This window comes from Echinops telfairi, unplaced genomic scaffold (genome assembly GCF_000313985.2).
Source record: "Echinops telfairi isolate 266 unplaced genomic scaffold, ASM31398v2 ScPeMD7_7404;HRSCAF=8442, whole genome shotgun sequence".
In the NCBI taxonomy this organism is placed as follows: domain Eukaryota; kingdom Metazoa; phylum Chordata; class Mammalia; order Afrosoricida; family Tenrecidae; genus Echinops; species Echinops telfairi.
The window spans coordinates 2135764-2154771 of NW_022111304.1; the positions used below are offsets into that span (position 1 = coordinate 2135764).

Sequence of the window (19008 nt, forward strand, 5' to 3'; positions counted from 1 at the left end):
TTTTAATTATTATTATTCACCTGGACTGGAGAAAACAAAGTGGGGCAGCAGCCTGGAGATGGAGGCCCTCATTATTTCAGGGCAGAGGATATCGCATGTGGGGAATCATTTTTTAAAAATCGACATTCTAAAAAAAATCACATTGTCAAACATTCATGTTTTAATCATTATTATTAATGTTAATATGATGAAGCAACTCTGTACAAGGACTATATAAGGGGATAACGTGCTTAAAGACAGACATTTGAGCAGGAGGGCACATTACAGAGAGCCAGGGAGGGTGACAACCCACAGGGATTACAATAGGTACTAGCAACAGACATAAGGAACAGAACACAGTTTGGCAGAGAAGCTCACAAAAGTCAAGTTTAAAGCGACAAGAAGAGGATATTGCATATCTTTGCCCCCACCCCCCCACCCCTTTGCAGTGTTCTGGTTTCTCATCTCTATTAGGCTGTGGGAATCAGCTGGGGTGTGTGTGTGGAGCTTGAATCCCACACCCCAGAGTCCACAAGTGGGGCCCCATGAGGGGCACAGTAGATGACCAGTCAAGGGGGTTGCCTCAAACCTAGGGCCAGCCCACTGGGGACAGTGTGGGCAGCCGGAGTGGTGGTGATTAGGGAACACTTGTACATGGGTGGAGCAAATGTGCATGGGTGGGTGGGGAAGTGTGTCAGGCGTCCAATGGGCATGGGTGTGTGTGACTGTACCTCCACTCAGCTGGGTTCATTAGGCTATGGAGTTGCCTGCAGGAGAGAGAGGAGAGATTGCCAAGGGGTGGGCTGGACTCAGGTGTGTAGAGGATTTTGACTGAGTCTCTGCCTGATCTTGTACTTAGGAGGGGGGTCGCTGGCTAAGTGTTGCTAAGAACCTCCCAGGCCAGAAGACCTGGAAGCCAGCAGGCCAGTTTCGTACTGTGCAGACTGGGCTCACCTCCCATCAATCCTATTTCTAACCCCTCTGATTTCCAAATGAAGGGGGCCTGAGGACCATACAGCAGATGGGACTGTGGTCTAGAGGGGTGAAGAAGTAGAGCAGGCAGGCAGCTCATCCCTCCACTACAGGCTCTGTCACTGAGAGACTTCAGGAAGGCAACCCAGGATCTCCTGGATCTACTAGAGCGGAAATGTAAAAGGGCTTCCAGAGAAAAGGTCTTCACACTCTAGGAAGCCACTGTCAGGCCTTCAGCCCTAACAGGGGATGTGCCCCACCTTCTGTTCTGGTCTTCAGACTCTGGGGCTCGCTGGACAGGAGGCGGAGGCAGCCAGAGACAAAGGGCCTACGTTGGGGGGCTGGGCTGGGGAAGTGGGGGTGGGGAAAGAGAGAAAGGAGGTGGGTGGGGGGCTGCAGCATCCCCCTTCTTCATTGTCACCGGCCTGGGAAACCAGGGCTGAGCAAGGCTTCAGCAGCCAGTAGCCCCTTTAAGGGTGGATTCTCCGCCAGCCTCATAAATTACATTGGTTGGTCCAGCCTCCGGCCATGACCATGAACGCCAACAGGGAAGGGAGAAATGGGCAGCCACGGAGGCCACTAGGAACCCTCCTGGCCAGTCAACCTTGCTCCACAGCCTCTGGGGCTTAACGGAGGGCCAGTGGGGGGGGGAACAGGGGGGCCCTGGGGTGGCGACTGAGCCAGAACTGAGTCCTCTCTGATCCCAGTTTTCTGATGGCTCCTTCTGGTGGGCAGTGGCCCAGGCAGTGGGAAGAGTGGATGGCAGGCACACCTGTGTGCCCATGGTCCTGGGGTGGGCAGGGCGCTCAGATGAGGGCTGGAACCTGGAGAACCTTTGGATGGGACATTCCACCCACAAGGGACCATAAGACTGATGATCCCTTTGTCCGCAGCCTGGCCTCCACCAGCTCAGCTTCAGGGCCTGGAGGACCCAGCCCCAACCAACATGGGCCTTGCCAGTCCTCTGCAGTGCCTCAACTTGCACTTCCTCTCTGGTTCTCCACTTCTTCTTGTCCTCTGAGCTAGCCTAGACACACACACATCCCTCTGCTCTCCCTCCATCTACTTTAGTTTTCACTTTCTTTAGGGGGTATCCTCACCTATCCCACCAACTAAGAGTTTGGGAAGTTCTCAGTTTCGCTGTCCCCAGCTTAGTCTGCTCCTGCAGGCTGAGATTTGAGACCTCACCAGGGAAGTAGTGGGAAAGGGAGATGGGGGGGGGGGGGGGGGGGGGCGCAGCTTCTCAGAGCCTCAGAGCTCAGAGGGCAGAGCAGTGGCCCAGTCTTGACTGAAATAAGCCAGCACACACACCCTGCCCCCTGCCACTGTGGCTCCCCGCTCGCTCCTCTCTTCCCCACGGAGTTTCTTTCCTTTCTTTGGGACCTGGCTGGGGCTGCAGGGTGTGTGTGAGAAGGAACCAGGAACAAAACAGACAAGACAACGTCCAAGGAGGGCCTGCCTGGCGCTCTAAGCAGGGGGTAGGCGATGTTCCAGGCGGCCCCCCCCTCTTGCTCTCTGACAGGGCCAGACTCAGTCTGGGGCTGGCGCCCTTGTGTGTCACCATCCCCTAAAAGAAGGAGAGGGCTTGCTCCCTCAACAGAAGTCTTTTCTTTTTCATTCTCCGGTTCTGAAACCAGATCTTGACCTGCTGGTCACTAAGATTCAAGCGATCTGAGAGTTCCCTCCTGCGCTGGCGGGTGATGAACTCGTTCACCAAAAACTCGCCCTCCAGCTCCGCCAGCTGCAACTTCGAATAGGGCTTGCGCTTCTTCCGTGACCGGCTGTGGATCGGGTACCAGGGCGCGCCTGGGTGGAGATGAACCGCACAGTTGGCCAGAGGACCAAGGGGTGACCAGTCCCTTCCCAGCCTTCGGCACCGTGGCCGCCTGCCCAACCACTCACTCCTCTCGCCAGGCATATGGTAGCCTCTTCTAGTGCCCGTCACCAGCCCCACCAACTCTTGGGTCTTCATCACACTCTCCCTCCTTCACCCCTTCTCATACCTCCTCAGTCTCAACCCCCTGCAACACCATCCTGGCCCTAAATCTCTACCCTCCTTCCTTCTCTCTTTCCCCACTCATGACCCGGTCCCTTCTCTCACCCCCTCCACTACAGAGAACTTGAGCAGTGCAGAAGAGCCAGCAGTGCCCCCTGACATTTCTTAAAAGCAAAACAGCTGTGGATAAAGAGGGCCCTAGAAGGTGGAGGGTGGCAATTGGGAGAACCATGACCAGGTGGTCTCACCCCATCCTCAGGCCTGAGAAAATCCCGGCCAGGAGCCCCCTCCTCTGCAGAAGCACCGGATCTCCTCGGTCCCCTCCTAGGCTGGAGAGAAAGAGGATTCCTCCAGTTCTTTTATGGGGATATTTACATGTTTATAGGGCTCTTCCCCTCCACCGCTCCATGTTTTAAAGACCCGCTGGCTAGCCACTTATTCTGTCACCCAGGGCAGTCCCACCCTGCCCTCCTGGGGAAGCTGTCCTGTCCCAAATGCTCATCGGGAGTGGGCCGGGGTCCTTACCGCTGCCTGAGAGCCCGCCGCCGGGATTCAAGGGAGACACCAAATTGCCAGGGTCGCCGGCCCCGGCGCCCTTGTTGCCTTCGTTGAGCAAGGACGAGCTGGAGTCCGATTCCAGGGACTGGCACGAAGGCGGGTCGTGCGGGGGACCCGCGCCGCCGTCGCCGCCGCCGCCGCCCCCCGCCGCGTAGTCGTACTTGAAGCCCAGCGCGGGCGGCCCCGACGGCTCAAGGGGCAGCAGGGCAGCCCCAGGACCGGCCCCCGGGCCCGCGTCGCGCCCGCGCTCCTCCCGCTTCAGGCCGCCGCCGCCGCCGCCCTCGGCGCAAGGCTCGCGGTAGTAGCCCTTGCTGTCCTCCACTCGCGCCAGCTCGCACGTGCGGCCGAAGGGCGGGTTGAGCGACACCGGGCTGCCGAGGTAGGGTTGCGGGTAGCCATTGCAAGGCTCCGCCGACGGCCAGGGCAGCGAGCACACGTTGTCGCGGCGCGGGTAAGAGAGCGAAGGCAGCCCGGGCAGCTGCGCCCCGGAAGCCCGGAAGTTGGGGAAGTAGAAGGTGTCTCCCGTGTGGATGTTCACCAGCGGCCCCACAAACCCGGGATTCAGGAGATTATGCTCGCCCATTTCCGCGGGGCCCGACCGGCGGCTTCTACTTTATTGCTATCTGACATTAAACATAGTTAAACCTGCACCCGCCACCCATTGGCCGCCGAGCTCACGTGGACGCCGCCGCCAGGGGGAGGAGTGGGGACATCGAACCCCCCCACTCACCACCCGACGCCAACTCCAACTTCCCCTCCTAATCCTGGGTGGGGAGGAGGGCCCAGGGAGGGGGGGCAGCTTATTCTCTGGATTCTGTGGTTGTTTTCTTTTTTAGATCATATAAATGCGATGACAGCGATCGAAGCAATCGGCTAACATGGGGCAAGAGAAAGAGGGGGTGAGGGAGAAAGCCAAACCCCAAATGCCCTCACAGCCTTACCCCTGCACCCACACAGGCCTTCTCCACCCCCTTCCCCCCGCCAGATGTATTATCTTGTAACCAACAGCTGGGCCAGCACAGCCCATCCCTCTTTAATTAGCTCCTTTATTAACTAAAACCGTTGGAATTTACAATATCTCCCCAATAAATTACTATTAGATATTGTGTCATATAAAGTTTACTGGCTGTTTAAGGAGACGGATGAGCCCTTTGGCTCGGGGTTTATTTACAGTAGAGGCAAAGCGGGGCTAAGGACAGATTTCCCTGTGGCGTCTCTCCCAGCTCTGCTGCTGCTCCACTCTTCAGTGCCAGCTCCTTCTCCTCCTCGTGAGTTTGGGGAGATGCTTGGGATCCTCTCCCTGTGCATGGACTCAGGGATCATTGGTAACGGCAGACTGACACTTTCTCACCTCACGGTGAGAGAAGGGATAAGCAGAGGAAGCAGACAGAAAGGGCAGTGCCCAGCTCCAGCAGACCTGCCTGGGGCTACTGGAAATCTGGGGACTCTTTGGTGCTCTGGCTGGCTGAGGGGTGTCCGATGGCGTCTGAGTGCCCCAGTCTGGTGGGAGAGGCTTTTTGATTCTCACTATGGAGGGGACACCCCCAAACTCAGAAAACAGCAGTCTGGGACCACAAGATAGCAGCTATGTCTGAGATGGGCTGCGAGTGAGGGAAAACCCCTTCCTTGCCGGGGAGAATGGTCTTGTTGGGGGCGTAAAATTATATTTATGGTGCCTACCCCATCTGCTCCGGGGAAGGCTGAGAACCCACCGCTGGCCGGCCGTTGGAGGGCTTCAGCTACAGCTGTGAAAAACCAACCCCGATTTTAACTAGGTCCACCGACATAGCCAAGCACGTTAAACGTTAAACGGACAAACCAAACCCTCCCAAAGTAGGTGTTTGGGGTCCAAGGGACACAACCCTGGGCTTTGAGGTGATTCTCTGGGGTTCTTACCCACTGCACGGTTTTAATGAATACAAACAAGGTTAGAGAAAGAGCTCAGTCAACCTAAGGGCTAAATAGGAGATGACACCGGAAAGTGTAGAGAAAATTGGGGAGACGAGAAAACTTTCAGAGGTGAATTTTAACTGAGATTCAACGGAAGCTGCGAAAGCAGACCTAAGCGGGGGGAAGGGTCTCACCCCCACCCCACCCCGCCCTTCTTTCCTCTGCAGGACACGACTCAGAGAGACACAGATTCTTCGAATTCCACTGCTCCCAGGGCGAAATCATATCCCAAATCACAGCTTTTTACTCGGACAGAAATGTGTGCCCCCGGGCGCCGCCGGCTCGGGCCCGCGCGGCAGCTCACCGCTCCCAGCGCAGCGTGCGCTCCTCGCCCAGCTTGGCCGGTTCCCCTTCCCAGCCAGGGTCCGCCTGGCTCTCAGGCAGGGTCCTTCCTACCCTAGTCCGCCCCAGACCTGACCCACTTGACAGAACCGAGGCCAAGAGGTGGGATGCCAGCCTCAAGAAGACACCTTCGCAGGAGGTCCTAGTTGAGAGACCAGGGGACACGGGGGAGCGGACCCGGAGACCCAGCCTGCAATGGCCTCTTGGAGCCTAATTGATTAAGGGACAGCGCGGCTGCGGCGAGAAGCATCCCTCAGTATTTCCAACATCGGATTTAGTGAGGCCCCCTTTGCAAGATGAACAAATGAATTCCACGGAGAATGCTGTTTTCCAAAAAAAATGTAATTGGGGGGTTGTTTCAGTCATAAAGAGAAACAGGGTGTGACAGTTCATATTGTTACAGTTCACAGTTTTCAATTCAAACCGAACACCAAAGGCTGACCCGGCGGCTAGGTCTCCGCCCAGCATCTCCGGGGCCTCGCTGCTCTGCCGCCGCCGCTATTGTGGATGCAAAGGACGCCTACTCATTTCTAGCGTTTGGGGTGGGGTGAAGAAAGAGCATCCTCTCTACACGCTGTTCTCCTCCAATATGACCCCAATATCCTGCAAAGGGGACCCCAGGAGAATGGTCTCAGCTTCTGCCCATCTCTCTGTCGTTGACAGACCTCAGCCTGGAGCTCTGCTCGCTGCCCTCCTGGGCCCGGCCTCTGGGCGCGCAGAGCCTTGGCCACAGGGTCGCAGCTGCACCACCACCACCGGGGAAGGAGCCTGGGTTGAGGGCCTCCTGTTCCCAGAGGTACGTTTTTTGGAGTCGGGTAAGCAACGTCAGAGGCGGTCACTTCCCCTAAGCCCTCTTCTCTCCAGGCAGAGTCCTTTCATGGAGAAATTCAGCAAACCCACAAGTCCCGGTCCCACGGTGAGCGGATGGGTTTCCAAGATCCTGGGGAGGACCCGGGCAATCAAAAAGAGCCCAGCCTCTCTGAGCACCCTCACAATTCTGTCCGCTTTTGAGCTACCCGGTCGTCGAAGCCGCTCAGCTGCTCAGCACCCCCCCACCCTCCCTTTGAACCGGGTTCCGGAGATAGGTCCCAGAGCGCCGCTCCCAGCCTGGGTCCCCGGGGCCGGCGGGAGGCTCGGGTGCGAAGCTTCAAACCCAAATCCAACCTCTGCGGGAGCTGGCTGGGGCTCGGAAGGCTGAGCAGGACTTGCGGTCCCAAGCTCTGGGCAGCCGCGCTCGCCAGGGATGAATCCGTCTGCACCACGCTGAGCATAAGCGAAGATACGATTGCCCAGGCGGAGGCTCGGGAACCCGGGAGTCACCGCGCTGCCTGCGTCCACGCACTCGCGCGCATTCATCAAACCACACGGCTAGAGGGTTCGGCCAGTCGGGTCCCTGGACCACGGGGTCCGCTACAGCTGGCCCAGCTCAACCATGCCCTTCTCATTAATTGGGGTTAATTAAAACAGAAGGCAAAGATGTGGTCCAAGGCTTTCGTGGAAGACCCGTGCAGTCTGCGCCTTTCAGCGCGTCCACTATCAGCTGAATGCCGCACCACCAACCACCTCTGCGCCTTCTCTGTTCGTCTCTATCTCTCCCTCTTCCTCCAGGCCTCCCCCCTAGCCCGTCTGGCCGGAGGTGGCTGCGAAGGGAATGGTTGGGCCACCGCCAGGGCAGCTGTGGACAGCCGTGTTCCGGCTACCTGGCCTACTCCAGGTCAGAATTATTCCCCGCAGTGCTGGGCTGTGGGGAAGTCGAGGTGGTCCAGCTCAAGGTCAGTGTCTAATTTGCAGAAAGCTGCTCTGCTGCGTATGCAAATGAGGCAGGTCAAGTGCATTACCCCCCTCCCACCACCACCTGGGACTTGAGACAGAGCTAGGCAGGCAGCGGAGCAGGGGAGGTAAGAAGTGGCCTAGAGGCCTTTGGGTCTGGGCCTCTGCCCGACCCCTTTCTTCTTTGGCTTGGGACTGGGACTGAAGAGATCTTTGTCCGGTTCTGAAGGGGCTGCGGGGATGGCGTGAGAGGCTGTCTCCTTTCTCACTGCTTCATCAACATCAGTGTGGGGCCCACTGTCCACGCTCCCAATCCTTGGGGACGCTCAACACTTCAGTTGATTGGGAAACGCTGCCCTCCCCACCCCAAATGCCGCGTTCACAGCTTCTGTGGCTTGGGCAAGGGCAGGACTGGGCAATCTTTGGGGTGAGGGGACCAAGTCAGACTTGCAGGTTCAAGCAAAGTGTATGGGACCAGCTCCATTTCTCCACCGTCCCTCTGGGCCCCGCCCACCCTGAAAGCTCCTCTTGGCTGCACCTCGGAGAATGACGTCAGGTGGGGAGGGCTCTCACACAGGCTCCTCTGGGAGACCACCTCTCCACTCCCACCTGATGGTCCCCAAACCAGCCATCTTGTCCGTTTTCTCTGCCTTTCGGCGCACTAACAGTTAAGCCGATCTCGGGCTCTGACATTTCCCCCCTCCGCCAGCAGAGGATCTCCTCCGCCTAGTGAATTACTGAGTGTTTGGAAAGGTGTGGGTGGGGACCAAGTTAAAAAAAAAATTTAAAACCCCAACACACACCCACACAAAACCTCTAGTGCCACACCCACAGCCTCCCGCTGGGTATGTATCTCTGAGCCCAGGACCTGGTCGTCTTGGAGGGCCTTGAAGCTGGGTGGAGACTCCCTGGAGGGCTCTCACCCCTCTGTCTGGTCCGCAGGCCTGACCATGGCCTGTGGCCCGGGCCAGCTCTGGGGAGGCCTGAGGTCTGTTCAGCCTAGCGACCCAGCTACTTCCCAAATCCAGGCCTCCAGTTTGGGGCTGGGGTCGTGCAGTCGAATTGGATCAGCGTGTGGGCTGCGGACCTGAAGGGCGGTGGTCCTGGGAAAGAAACGCGTCCACTTACCTTTGGAGATGAGGGAGGTTCAGAAAGGTGGGGGGTGGAGTGTTCGTAGCCTCGGAAAACCCTCTTGGTCCCCCTTTTCCATGGCCGCCCTCAGGCCCAGCCAAGGTATCGGTCGAGGGCGGGGCGGGAGAGGCGGAGGGAGCGGCCAGCGGCAGGCGAGCAGGGGCTGAGTTGCAGAGCATCTCTGGCGAGGCCGCCTTTTATGGGCGTTATTAGCGCCCCTGTCTAGACTGGCGACGACACCTCCTCTGTGTGTAAACAGAGAGCGGCGGGCTCTGGCGGGAAGGGGAAAGGCGCTTCGAGGGGGTGAGCGGCCCTCCCCTCTGCTGCCCACCGGAAGATCAAGGCCTTTTCTACCCTCCCCCCTCCGTGTACTCCCAGTGATGTCAAGGTCAGAAAGACCTAGTCACGGTCAAGGCTAAAAGAGGAGGAGCCTGGTTGGTTGCAAAGAGACACTGGCCCGTCCTCCTCCCAGAAGCCCCTTGCTCCCCTGGGCCCCTCAATCCTTCCCCCAGCTCAGGTCTGGAAAGCGGTCCTGAAAGTGCACTTGGGGCTTGGGGGTGGGCGGGTTGCAGGCAGGTCCTGGGGAGGAGAGTGCTCTTTTGAACTGGATGGTGCTACAGAGGGGGCTGCTTCAGGGTCCCCAGCTCCAAAGGGAGGGCTGTTCAGAGAGCCTATGGCTGCCTTGTGCCCACACTGGTCTGCTGGCCCTGCACTGCTGACCCAGCCGATGTGGACGCGCCTCCTAGCAGATGGTCTCCGAGACTTGCACAGAGGAATCGCCTGAGAACTGCTGGCCTTGCCCCCTCAGGTGGGTTCCCGCTGTGTCTTGGGAAGACCAGCTGAAAGGCTGAGACTGAGATGCTGGAGGCGAAAGGTTTTGCGCCCAGGCTCCAGAATGGATCTAGTGGCAGCTGGACCTCCGGATGGGGAGTCTTGTGAAGTCCCAAGCCCATCGGGAGCCCCTCGATTGATTCCTGGTTGTGGGGCTCTGGGTAGGCTCTCTGTTTCCTGGCAAAGCCTCTGTCTGGGGCGCACAATCCTTCAGACCTCCTGCCCCTCCACACCCTCAGATGTGCGTGTGCCTTCGCACAAAGCCGCCCGGAGGCTGGCCTCCCTTGGAGGGAAAGCCTTTTTCCCAGTTGTCAGGACAGAAGAGAAAGCACACAACCCAGGGAGATAAGAGTGTCTGCTGGTGACACACATGCTGGCAAGAAAGGCGGAGGAAGTTCTCTTTGGCTTCCCCCTCCCATTTTCATAGGAAGACTCACCGAGTTCCCTAAAGAGGATACCAAGAACTAGGGAGAAGGGAATTGAGACGATTTGAAAGATCGAGAAAATACTTTCAGACTTTGCCTCCTCAGAATGCACACTGACACTAGAGCCCTCTCCCAGCACAATTGTCTTGTCTTTTTTTTTAAGCCACAAGCTAAAATTCAAAATTCATCCAGGCTGGTCATTCTCTCAAATCAATGTAGGCACATTTAGTTCGGTGGGAGGATTCTGAGCACCTGGCCCAGGAGCTCAAAGGCCTTCAGTTCTTGTTTGGATCACAGGTGTCCTAATGCACTCTGTGGCCCTTTTCTCCAGGGCTCCACTTGAGTCCCTTCCTAAGGGGACAGAGGACCAAATATTTATGTATAATCTGTGTGCGAAAGTGGAGGAGTCCCTTGAAGAACTCTGGACTCCCTCTCATCCTATAGAGTCTCCAAAGTGCACCATGTCATAGGATTCCCTGGTGTGTTGCTGCATCGAGAGGGGTGGGGACTGGTGGTACCAAGGAAGAGGGACTCTTGCTCACTGGGTTCTTTGTCCTGATGAAATCTGTATGTCAAGCGGCAACCTTTTTCATCTCAGGAGACACCAAAGAGTCTTGGGGAGAAGTTGGAATGGTTGATAGGGAGAGAAAAGAGAAAGAAATTAAGCATGAACCTTAACCTTGGGAGAGCCATCTCTTCTCTGACAAAATCCCACTGCCCTGTGGTTCCCTGGCAATTAACCCAAATTGAGACTGAATAAAAATCCTGACATTCAGAGCCTCTTCGGACAGCAAACTCTTCAGGCCAGGCTTTTTGTCTTTCAGAGCCCCACATCCCCCCCCCCTGTATGTGATGTGTGTGTGTGTGTGTGTGTGTGTGTGTGCAGACCTGGGTCAGTGTGTTTCACCTCCACAAACATTTATTTAAATGAAAATGTAAAAGCCACAGTCATCAGGCAAAGGGAGATCCATTGCAGAGCGCTCATGTCCAACCTCCAGTCTTTCTGTGTCTCCAGAGAGGAAAAATATTATATATAAATAAAAATTGTTGCAGTTAAGATTTAATCTGAGATAACATTGTTTTAGGCTAGATTGCTTTTTAAAAGTCTCTTAACCTGACAACTTAATGATCTCATTAACTCCACCAGATAGGGAGATAGGCACAGAAGCAGCGTGCGACAGGGAAAACAAATTAGTGGCAGAGTCTGCATGGGCTCCCCTTGCCTGAAAGACTGGCATTCCCTGGAGAGGCCTCAGAGAAAAAGTGGGGCTGGCTTCTTGAATTGGGGTCCTACCAATCAGAAGATTTCCCTGCATAAATCAATGGAAAAGAGGCAGTCAGGGAATGCTGTGGTCACTGCTGTCTCCAGGAGACTGTCCCCTTCCACCAGAGAGAGATCGGGCCCTGTGAAAGCACTGGAGTTGGTGGCCCAACTGGGATGCTACTTTCTCAGCAACCAGAGCCAGACCTGAGCTCCCCTTGTTAACAGAAAGGGAATGGCTACTCTTCTAACTCACCTGTGCAGAAGAAGCCTTCCTTGCCGGTCTGTCCCTGATTCTCTGGCTCCCAAAGTATACACATTTAAATTAGGCATCTCTCAATACTGTCAACAACTTGAATGACCTGATGCTTGGGATCGATCTCAAATGGCGCAAACATGGGCTGAGGTTTCCTTAGCTTGGGTGGTGTTTAAACTCTCATCTTCCGCCCATTCGGAAGAAGGGAGTCTTAAAGCTGCCCAGACAGTTGGTGGATGGAAGGGACTTCAGAAAGAATCCGAGCAATAAAATCAAGGCCAAAAAACAAAAAGATTTTATTTTAAAAACAAGTTTGTGGGATTTCCTCTCCCCGTTTTGCATTCAGTACATTGTCACTCTGACTTCACAATACTATATACAGGTACACAACATTAAAGAGAGAGAGAGAGAGAGAGAGAGAGAGAGAGAGAGAGAGAGAGACCCTACTTCTGATGGACCTTTTCCAAGAACACTGTTTTGTAATGTGCCAGTGGGAAGGGGGAGAGGTGAGGGGCCTTCCCGAAGCACCAAGTTGGCCTTTGAGGAGGGGAATGCCAATGTGGGGGCGAGTTACTCCAGCCTCCTGAAAGTAAACGGCTACCTATCTTTTGCATGGAAACAATTCTGCCTCTGTACCTGGCCGGACACCCCACCTTCCTACAGAGAGAGAAAGAGAGAGGGAGGCCAAGAGAGCGAGAGTTCAGCAAAGAGATAAGACATGGAAGAAGCATTGAGCAGCCTGGCAGGAGTGTCGGTTTTCTTGGATTTTCCCCTCTTGGCTTAGGGAGCAGAAGCGGGTGAGGGGGCTGGGGTCAAAGGCTCTTCTTCCTGGTTAGGGTGTGTGTGTGTGTGTGTGTGTGTGTGTGTGTGTGTGTGTGTGTGTGTGTGTGTGTGTGTGTGTGTTGACCTCCATCTTTTGTTGGGACAAATGCAGGATAGAGAGAGCACCTGGTGCACCCTCTGGTCTCCAGCCATGCTGCCAGATTCCCAAGGATGATTTTAATATGAACGTGACTTTTAAATGTGCACAGAAAAAACCCTCACTGGGAAATTTCGCTTGAGGAGGGCAGGAGGGGCACGGAAGAGGAGGAGGAAGAGGAGGAACTGGAAGGAAAGTGTGAGCTGGCCACGTTCTGCCAGGAGGCTGTGGCTTTGAGAGGTCCTCTGTCCTCCTGAGTAAGGGTTGGGCAAGCAGTTCCTTGGGGTACCCTCACCCTGCCTTCTCAGGGCCACTCGCTTTCTGAAAGCCGAAGGGGAAGGGCAAGAGGAAGTGGAGGCCTACAACTTTCCTCTGAGGGACCCCCTGGGTCCATCTGAATGCCCCTTCAAAGAAACTGCGGAGGCAAGGTGGGTTCCCTCTGGATGGAGGTTGGGGCAGGGGCGGGGGAGTCGTGGGCGGTTGAGCCACAGCCCAGCTCCTCTCCGTCTTGGCAGGGCAGCGTGGTTCCTCTTTATTGTTAATATTAAATATTCATCTGCACCACCGGCGACGTGTCCTTCTGTGGGTTCGGTTATGGTACAAAGCGGTGACATAAATAGATGGGGCGGGCTAGCGGGTGGGCGGTCAGGTGGAGTGGAGATGAGGTGCTTTCGATTTGCTGACCACCTTCTTCTCTTTGACCCGCCGGTTCTGGAACCAGATGGTGACTTGGCGCTCGGAGAGGTTCGTGGTGGCTGAGATGCGCCGGCGCTTCTCTTTGGTGATGAACTTGCTGGCCGCGTACTCCTTCTCCAGCTCCTTCAGCTGCACCTTGGTGTAGGGCACGCGCTTCTTGCGTCCTCGCCGATAGCTGCTCACCTCGGGCTGTAGGGGCACCACGTCTAGGAGGGAAGGACAGAGTGGGTGGGTGGGAGGACGAGGTGCGGCTGGGATCCTGCCTGGGCTGCCGGCCGGAGCCGCTGCCGGAGGGATCCAGACTGCTGCGGTTCGTGGGAACCCTCCCCACGATTCTTTGCAAGTCTGTTACCCACAAGGACACCAGGAGAGTGAATCTTCGGCATTCCATTCGCCCATGGGGAAAATTGCGGGGGTGGGGGGATGGGGGGGGTAGGGCAGCAAAACATTCAACAATTATGATAAGTACTATTTTAATGCAACGCTTCAAAAGTAAAACTCAATGTAAAAATCCCATGATGAACAAATACACCCAACATTTAAATATATGCGGGAGCCATATTGTAAAATGCCCTCTTGCTTGAGGGTTCTCTATGGCTCTGCACAGTGTTGGGATCTTTGACTCTCCGCAGAGTTCGCTCCTCCTCCCCCAATCCCACCTTGGCCTCCCAAGCCTACAGGGTCTCCGGCATTCAGAAAACGCCTTCCTTTTTGCACTGAGCACATCAGCTCTCCTCTGCCCCTTGTTATCAGGGTGTTTAGAGGCAGCTCTGGCAGGGAGAGGGGCGGTTGCAGGTAGAGAGGTCTGGACACTGCTGCTAAGTGGTCCTGTGAAGTCAGCCTACTTAGAAGGCATTCACATTCAATTCAGGGTAGGGCCTGGGATGGAATGACTGTGTTTGTTGACAGATACCTAACTAACATTACCCACTTTAAGGGGTTCCAGGGACCAAGACAGAGATAAACAGATTCTTCCAAGGTGGAGATCCATCCTCCAGGGTCTACCTACTTGACCCGGGTTCCCGTCTTCCAATGAATGACTCTTGCCTCCCTTCAGTGGGTCTTACAAATGGCCCTTCATTAAAACAGAAGGGACTCTACACCAACCCCCTCTTCTTTCCTTCCAGGCTGGAGTAACTGCCTCCACCTCATGTAGTGACCAGATTCCCAGGCCCTGAAGATACTGTTATCCCGACCACTAAGGGTCCAATCTCTCCTTTCTTTAGGTCCCTGAAAATTTTATAACAACTTTAAAAAGTCAATGATATGCTTCCCGTCCACCATTCTTTCCCCTGTTAATAAAAGGTCATGGCAACACTTTGGCTGGTAAATGGGGAACTAGGGAGACTATTTGAATAATTCACCCTTCAGCTTCTCTCCCTTCCCCCACCTGTGTAATTGTTAGACTTTTCCAGAAGGACTCTATAGGAAGGGCTGGACCTTAGGGATTTCCCCTTCATTCTCATGTCCTTTGGAGGCACAGACACAGCCCAAAGTGAAGACACAGCTCTTCCTGAAACTCCATCCTCACAAAACACCTTCCCTACACCCTTGACCACTGCGTCTGTTTTTCCAGGGACCCATGTTTATTCAGGAGGGCCAGGGCCAGGATAAAAATTGGGGGGGTGGATGGTCAGAAGAAAATGGACAGGGAGAGGGGGTGTGTACAGGTGGGGGGTGGGGTGGGTCCATGTCTTGGCTTGGCTGTCTTCACAAAGACAGCTTCCCAGGAAAATTGTTTGTTTGATTCTGAAAAACAAAATAACTCCACTTGAACAGCTCAGATTCTGTAGGTTAAAAATAAACTTTGTTTTACAAGATAATTTTAAAAAGATCTCTGCGTTCTCAGATGTGTTGTGATTTCTAGATCGGGGCATGATTCAGAAAATGAAGGCTCTGAGGCTGACAGAAAAACCAACAAGGTAAAAAAAATTTTTTTAAGCCCCAAGAGGGTAAATAACAAAAAAACCCAAGAGAGTAAGTGGTGATACCATGAAGTTTTGTATTTAATCTTCAGAAGATTTCTTTATTTTATTAAACCAATTGCACAAGAACTGGAATCCGAGGCTCAAAGTGGGCAAAATAACCAAAATGGCAGAATCAGATTTTTAAACCCAGATTTTCTGACTGTAAGCATAAAGCTACAGCAAATTTTCAAATGGGAAAAAGTGACCTAATACAACCCAGTTTTAAACACCTCTTTTCCCTTCAGGATTAAGAAGGATAAAAGTGGGCTTGGGTTTCCTCATTACTCAGATAATTGTCCCTAATGTTTTTATCCCACTTTCTGCAAAGTCTCATAATTACCTAACCAATTTTGGGCCTCTGAATACCAATTCTAAATTTTAAATGAGGTTTAATTGACACAATCCTAAAAATCAATTAAAAATACACAACTGGTCTAAGCTAGTTATTTCTCTTTATAGAAAGCAGAGGATGGATTTGGCGATTTCTCATGGGTCAGACCAAACTGATGGTTGGTTTGACCTCCTGTGGAAACAGCTCCAGCCTCTCCTTCTCAAGAAGCCCCTTTTTTATTGTCTGTTGCCTTGTTTGGGAAGGAAGTGGATCTGCAGACATGGAAACATGGGGTCGCTTAGTCCAAGAGTTGTGTCTACACTGCTTAAAGTCAGTGGGAACTTGGTTATACATTTTCCAATCCACCTTTCCCCAGTTTCCCTCCAGAGTACAAACCACTTCATACCTGGAAACCTACAGTACACCTTGGGTAATAGAATGAAAATCAGATCAATGCTCTCCTTCCTCAGTTTTCTCTTGGGGCTAAGGGGCTTCTATGCCCCATTGCTCACTTGCTCTTAACTGCCAACCCCATAACTTGGCCCTGGCCTCTGAAGAGAACACTGTTCTGGTCTGATTTGGTGAGAAGTACTGGTTGCTCTTCTCAACCAACCCAAGCCCAACACCTGGCTTGTCAGTAGGGACTCTCAGAAAGACCCAAATAACCCACTGTTGCACTTTCTTTCTACCACTGTCTTCTCGGCCCTGCACCCCACCTCCCTCTCTCTATTTCCCTCTCAGTTTCTGATTTTCTTGTGGAATATAGGCTTCTCCCCCCAAAAAAAGAAAGAAAGAAAAAAGAGTCTACACTCACCACAGAGAGACAACCCACCAACACAGAAGTGAGGCCAGGGTCTGTATAATTGGGGCACAGAAGAAGCCACAATACATGTTGGCCCTAATTACCTAGATCTTTCTGAACAATTGCCTCCATCTCCCACACCAGCCTAGACTGCCAGAGGTGAGTTTGCTCAGAGCCAGAGGCCCTGAACAGAGACAGTAGTGTTTATGCCTAGATGCTGCCGCACAAACCACAATTGCATAGACAGAGTTATCTAGAAATCTCACTACTTCTAAAGGCTTGCTGTGTGGGTAGGGAGATGGAGGGTGACTGAAGATAATTTCCTTTTCATCTGCCTCTTGCCTGGACCTCTGAGCTCTCTGAGACACACCAGCATGGTTGTTTCCACCAGGCGAGGTGTGAAGACATAACTGCAGTGACGGCACTGGGCTTCCTACCCATTTCTACATCATGCTATTCAATGTGTAGCCAATGTCAACTGAGCTGTCTTTTTATATTTCAGACACATTTTTCCTTAAGAGGCTGTGATGAGAAGGCATTTGTATTGTAGGGTTTTTTCCCCCCCCCGGGGTGGTGGTGGTGGTGGTGGTGGTGGTGGTGTGTGTTCTGAAGTGTTTATTTTGCTCCAGGATATTTCTGAGCTCCTCTTGGTTCTTCACTCCCACCCCATTCCACACACACACAAGAATGGCAGAGCACTCAGGTCTGGCAGCTCCGCTCCTTCTTCATCCATTGCTCTCGGTCTGGTCTGGCTTGCCCCATCCACAGTGGGCACCTGTATCCTGTCCCTAGACTTTTTGACATGGCTCTTCAACTGTTCCAGGAATTTATGCTGTATCCCTATCTCCTAAGGAGCTTTTCATTTGGGTGAGATGGGGAGTTAAAGGACCATCTTTCAATAATGCATCACTGCCAGCCTGCATGTGAATTGACTGTCATCTAGACATGTGTCATTATGTCTCACACTAGGTTATTATAACAGAAATTATATTATATTAAAATACTATTGCATGCAGTGGAGGTGATGCATGACACTAAAATCCTGCCATACTTACATCTCCTGGCTGTTAGAAATGGGTGCCCAATGTTGGTCCTACCCTAGTATTGAATTGTGTTGTACTTCGTAATATTTACAAGTCATTTTAGATATATTTACAAGACGCTATTTACACTCTAACAACATTCTGTGCGCGCTCTCTCTCATTTCTTAGTGTGTGTGTGTGTGTGTGTGTGTGCTAGCTATCTTTATTCCCAATCCGGATGCAGAGGAATTTCAGGCCCACCCAGAAGAGGTCTTGGGGTCTAAATTTTGCAATGAAAATTTCCCTAGACCAGTATGTGGAGCGGTGTGTGTGTCTAGAAAGTGCAGGGAGGGAGACATTTGTGACTGCTCAGAGCACCCCCGCAGGACCCCTGTAGACACCAGATGGGAAAACTGGACTCCAGTGCTCAATTCGCTCAAGCCCAAATCCTGATTTCTCTCACAGTCCGGAGTGGAGGCTTCTGACACTGTTTTGGGAGATATCTGACTGGCCTTTCTCATCTCCTGTTCAACTATGGCATCAACAGAAGAGGGAGGAATCTTCCTGTAGAGAGTCACACAAGACTAAGACTGAGGGGTCCCTGGACTGGGCCTTTCTTCCTCCTCCTACCTCTCCTCCTCACTCCCTTCTTTCCCTCTTTTACTGGTCCTCATTAGAAGGAACTGGCAGTGGGGACATGGAATACTGGTGTGAAGTTCAGTGTACCAGAGAGGAAAATATTTTATATCCCAGGGAGGGATGCAAGCCCCTTTCTCTCCACACCCTCTCCAAGCTTTTTTTTTTTTTAAAGCTCAAATGTTCCATCCATAATCAGGAAAATTTGCGACCAAATTTTAAAAATAAGTCAAGAAAAAAGGAAACACTTTACACTTCAGCAGATCCTAGCAAAATTAGACCGCTTAAAATAAACTGCCCAGTCTCTGAGCAATCCTGAAGAAAATACAGGCAAACGAGTGATGGGGATTCTTATTTTTTTCAATCAAGAATTCAGTGGGTTGAGCGTTTGTCCTGAAGATCGTGGATGGCAAGGCACCCAGGGCCCACCCATCCCTATTCTTGCCGGAAGCGGCCTCTGGGGGACCCAGATCCCAGCGAGAGGCTGGAGCCAGCAGGGGGAGGAGGCGGCGAGCTCCGGAGCCGAGCCGAGCCGGCGGCCCCGGCGCCTGGGCGCCTGTGATTGCTTCACCCCCGGCCGGCAGCTCCGGGGAACGTGTCGGAGCAGATTTCTTCCCCGGCGCATTCCTCAGCGCAGCTCGCCCGGCCGGCTCCCGCGGCTGCCCAGCCGAGCGGGCGGGCGCGCCGGGGCCAGACGGCGGGGGTGGCTGGGGCGCGGGTGGGGGCCCCCCCGGGGCAGGTAGAGCGGGGAGGGGTCGCCCTGCGGCGGCGGCGGCCGGCCCAGGCCTTACCTGGGAAGGGAGACTTCCAGAGGTGGGCGGACTGGGACTGCTCCTTGGAGCAGTACACCTGACTGTCCCAGCCGTTGGAGAGAGCCCAGTGCTGGTAGCCTTCGACGGGGATGAGCGCGTCGTGACGCGGCTCTGGGTGCCCGCTGATCCCGGGCACCACCGACACGTCCAGGTAGCCGGGCATCGCCTGGTAGGAGCTGGCGAAGCTGGGGTAGAAGGCGAACTCCTTGGCCCTGGAGGATAGGTCGTCCCCCGGCAGGGCGCCCGACGGCTCCGGGTACTTGTCGCCCGGGTGGTAGGCGCACGGCTTCTGCTGCAGGTTCACGTTGTGCGACAGGCGGCAGCCGTAGTAGCTGCCCCCGAACGGGTAGCC

At 54.0% G+C, this 19008-nt stretch overlaps 2 protein-coding genes across 2 annotated transcripts; both read right to left on the minus strand.

Moving 5' to 3' along the window:
- Positions 1 to 2518: 2518 nt before the first annotated feature.
- Positions 2519 to 4088, minus strand: HOXC12 (homeobox C12). Its single transcript, XM_004716879.1, has 2 exons — positions 3473 to 4088; positions 2519 to 2757 (listed from the first exon to the last, which is right to left on the minus strand). The coding sequence occupies exons 1-2, from the start codon at positions 4086 to 4088 to the stop codon at positions 2519 to 2521; spliced, it is 855 nt and encodes a 284-aa protein (XP_004716936.1).
- An 8947-nt stretch (positions 4089 to 13035) lies between these two features.
- Positions 13036 to 19008, minus strand: HOXC13 (homeobox C13; the record flags this gene model as incomplete). Its single annotated transcript, XM_045296336.1, has 3 exons — positions 13036 to 13292; positions 15574 to 15576; positions 18636 to 19008. Coding segments are annotated over 3 exons (633 nt in total), but the record flags the coding sequence as incomplete, so codon positions are not given.

What these genes read in the sequence shown, in the direction of transcription:
- HOXC12 (XM_004716879.1), bottom strand. Translation starts at nt 4,088, where the DNA reads ATGGGCGAGCATAATCTCCTGAATCCCGGGTTTGTGGGGCCGCTGGTG. An exon ending in CGGCGGGCTCTCAGGCAGCG is followed by an intron (nt 2,758 to 3,472) that starts GTAAGGACCCCG and finishes ATCTCCACCCAG; the next exon opens with GCGCGCCCTGGTACCCGATC.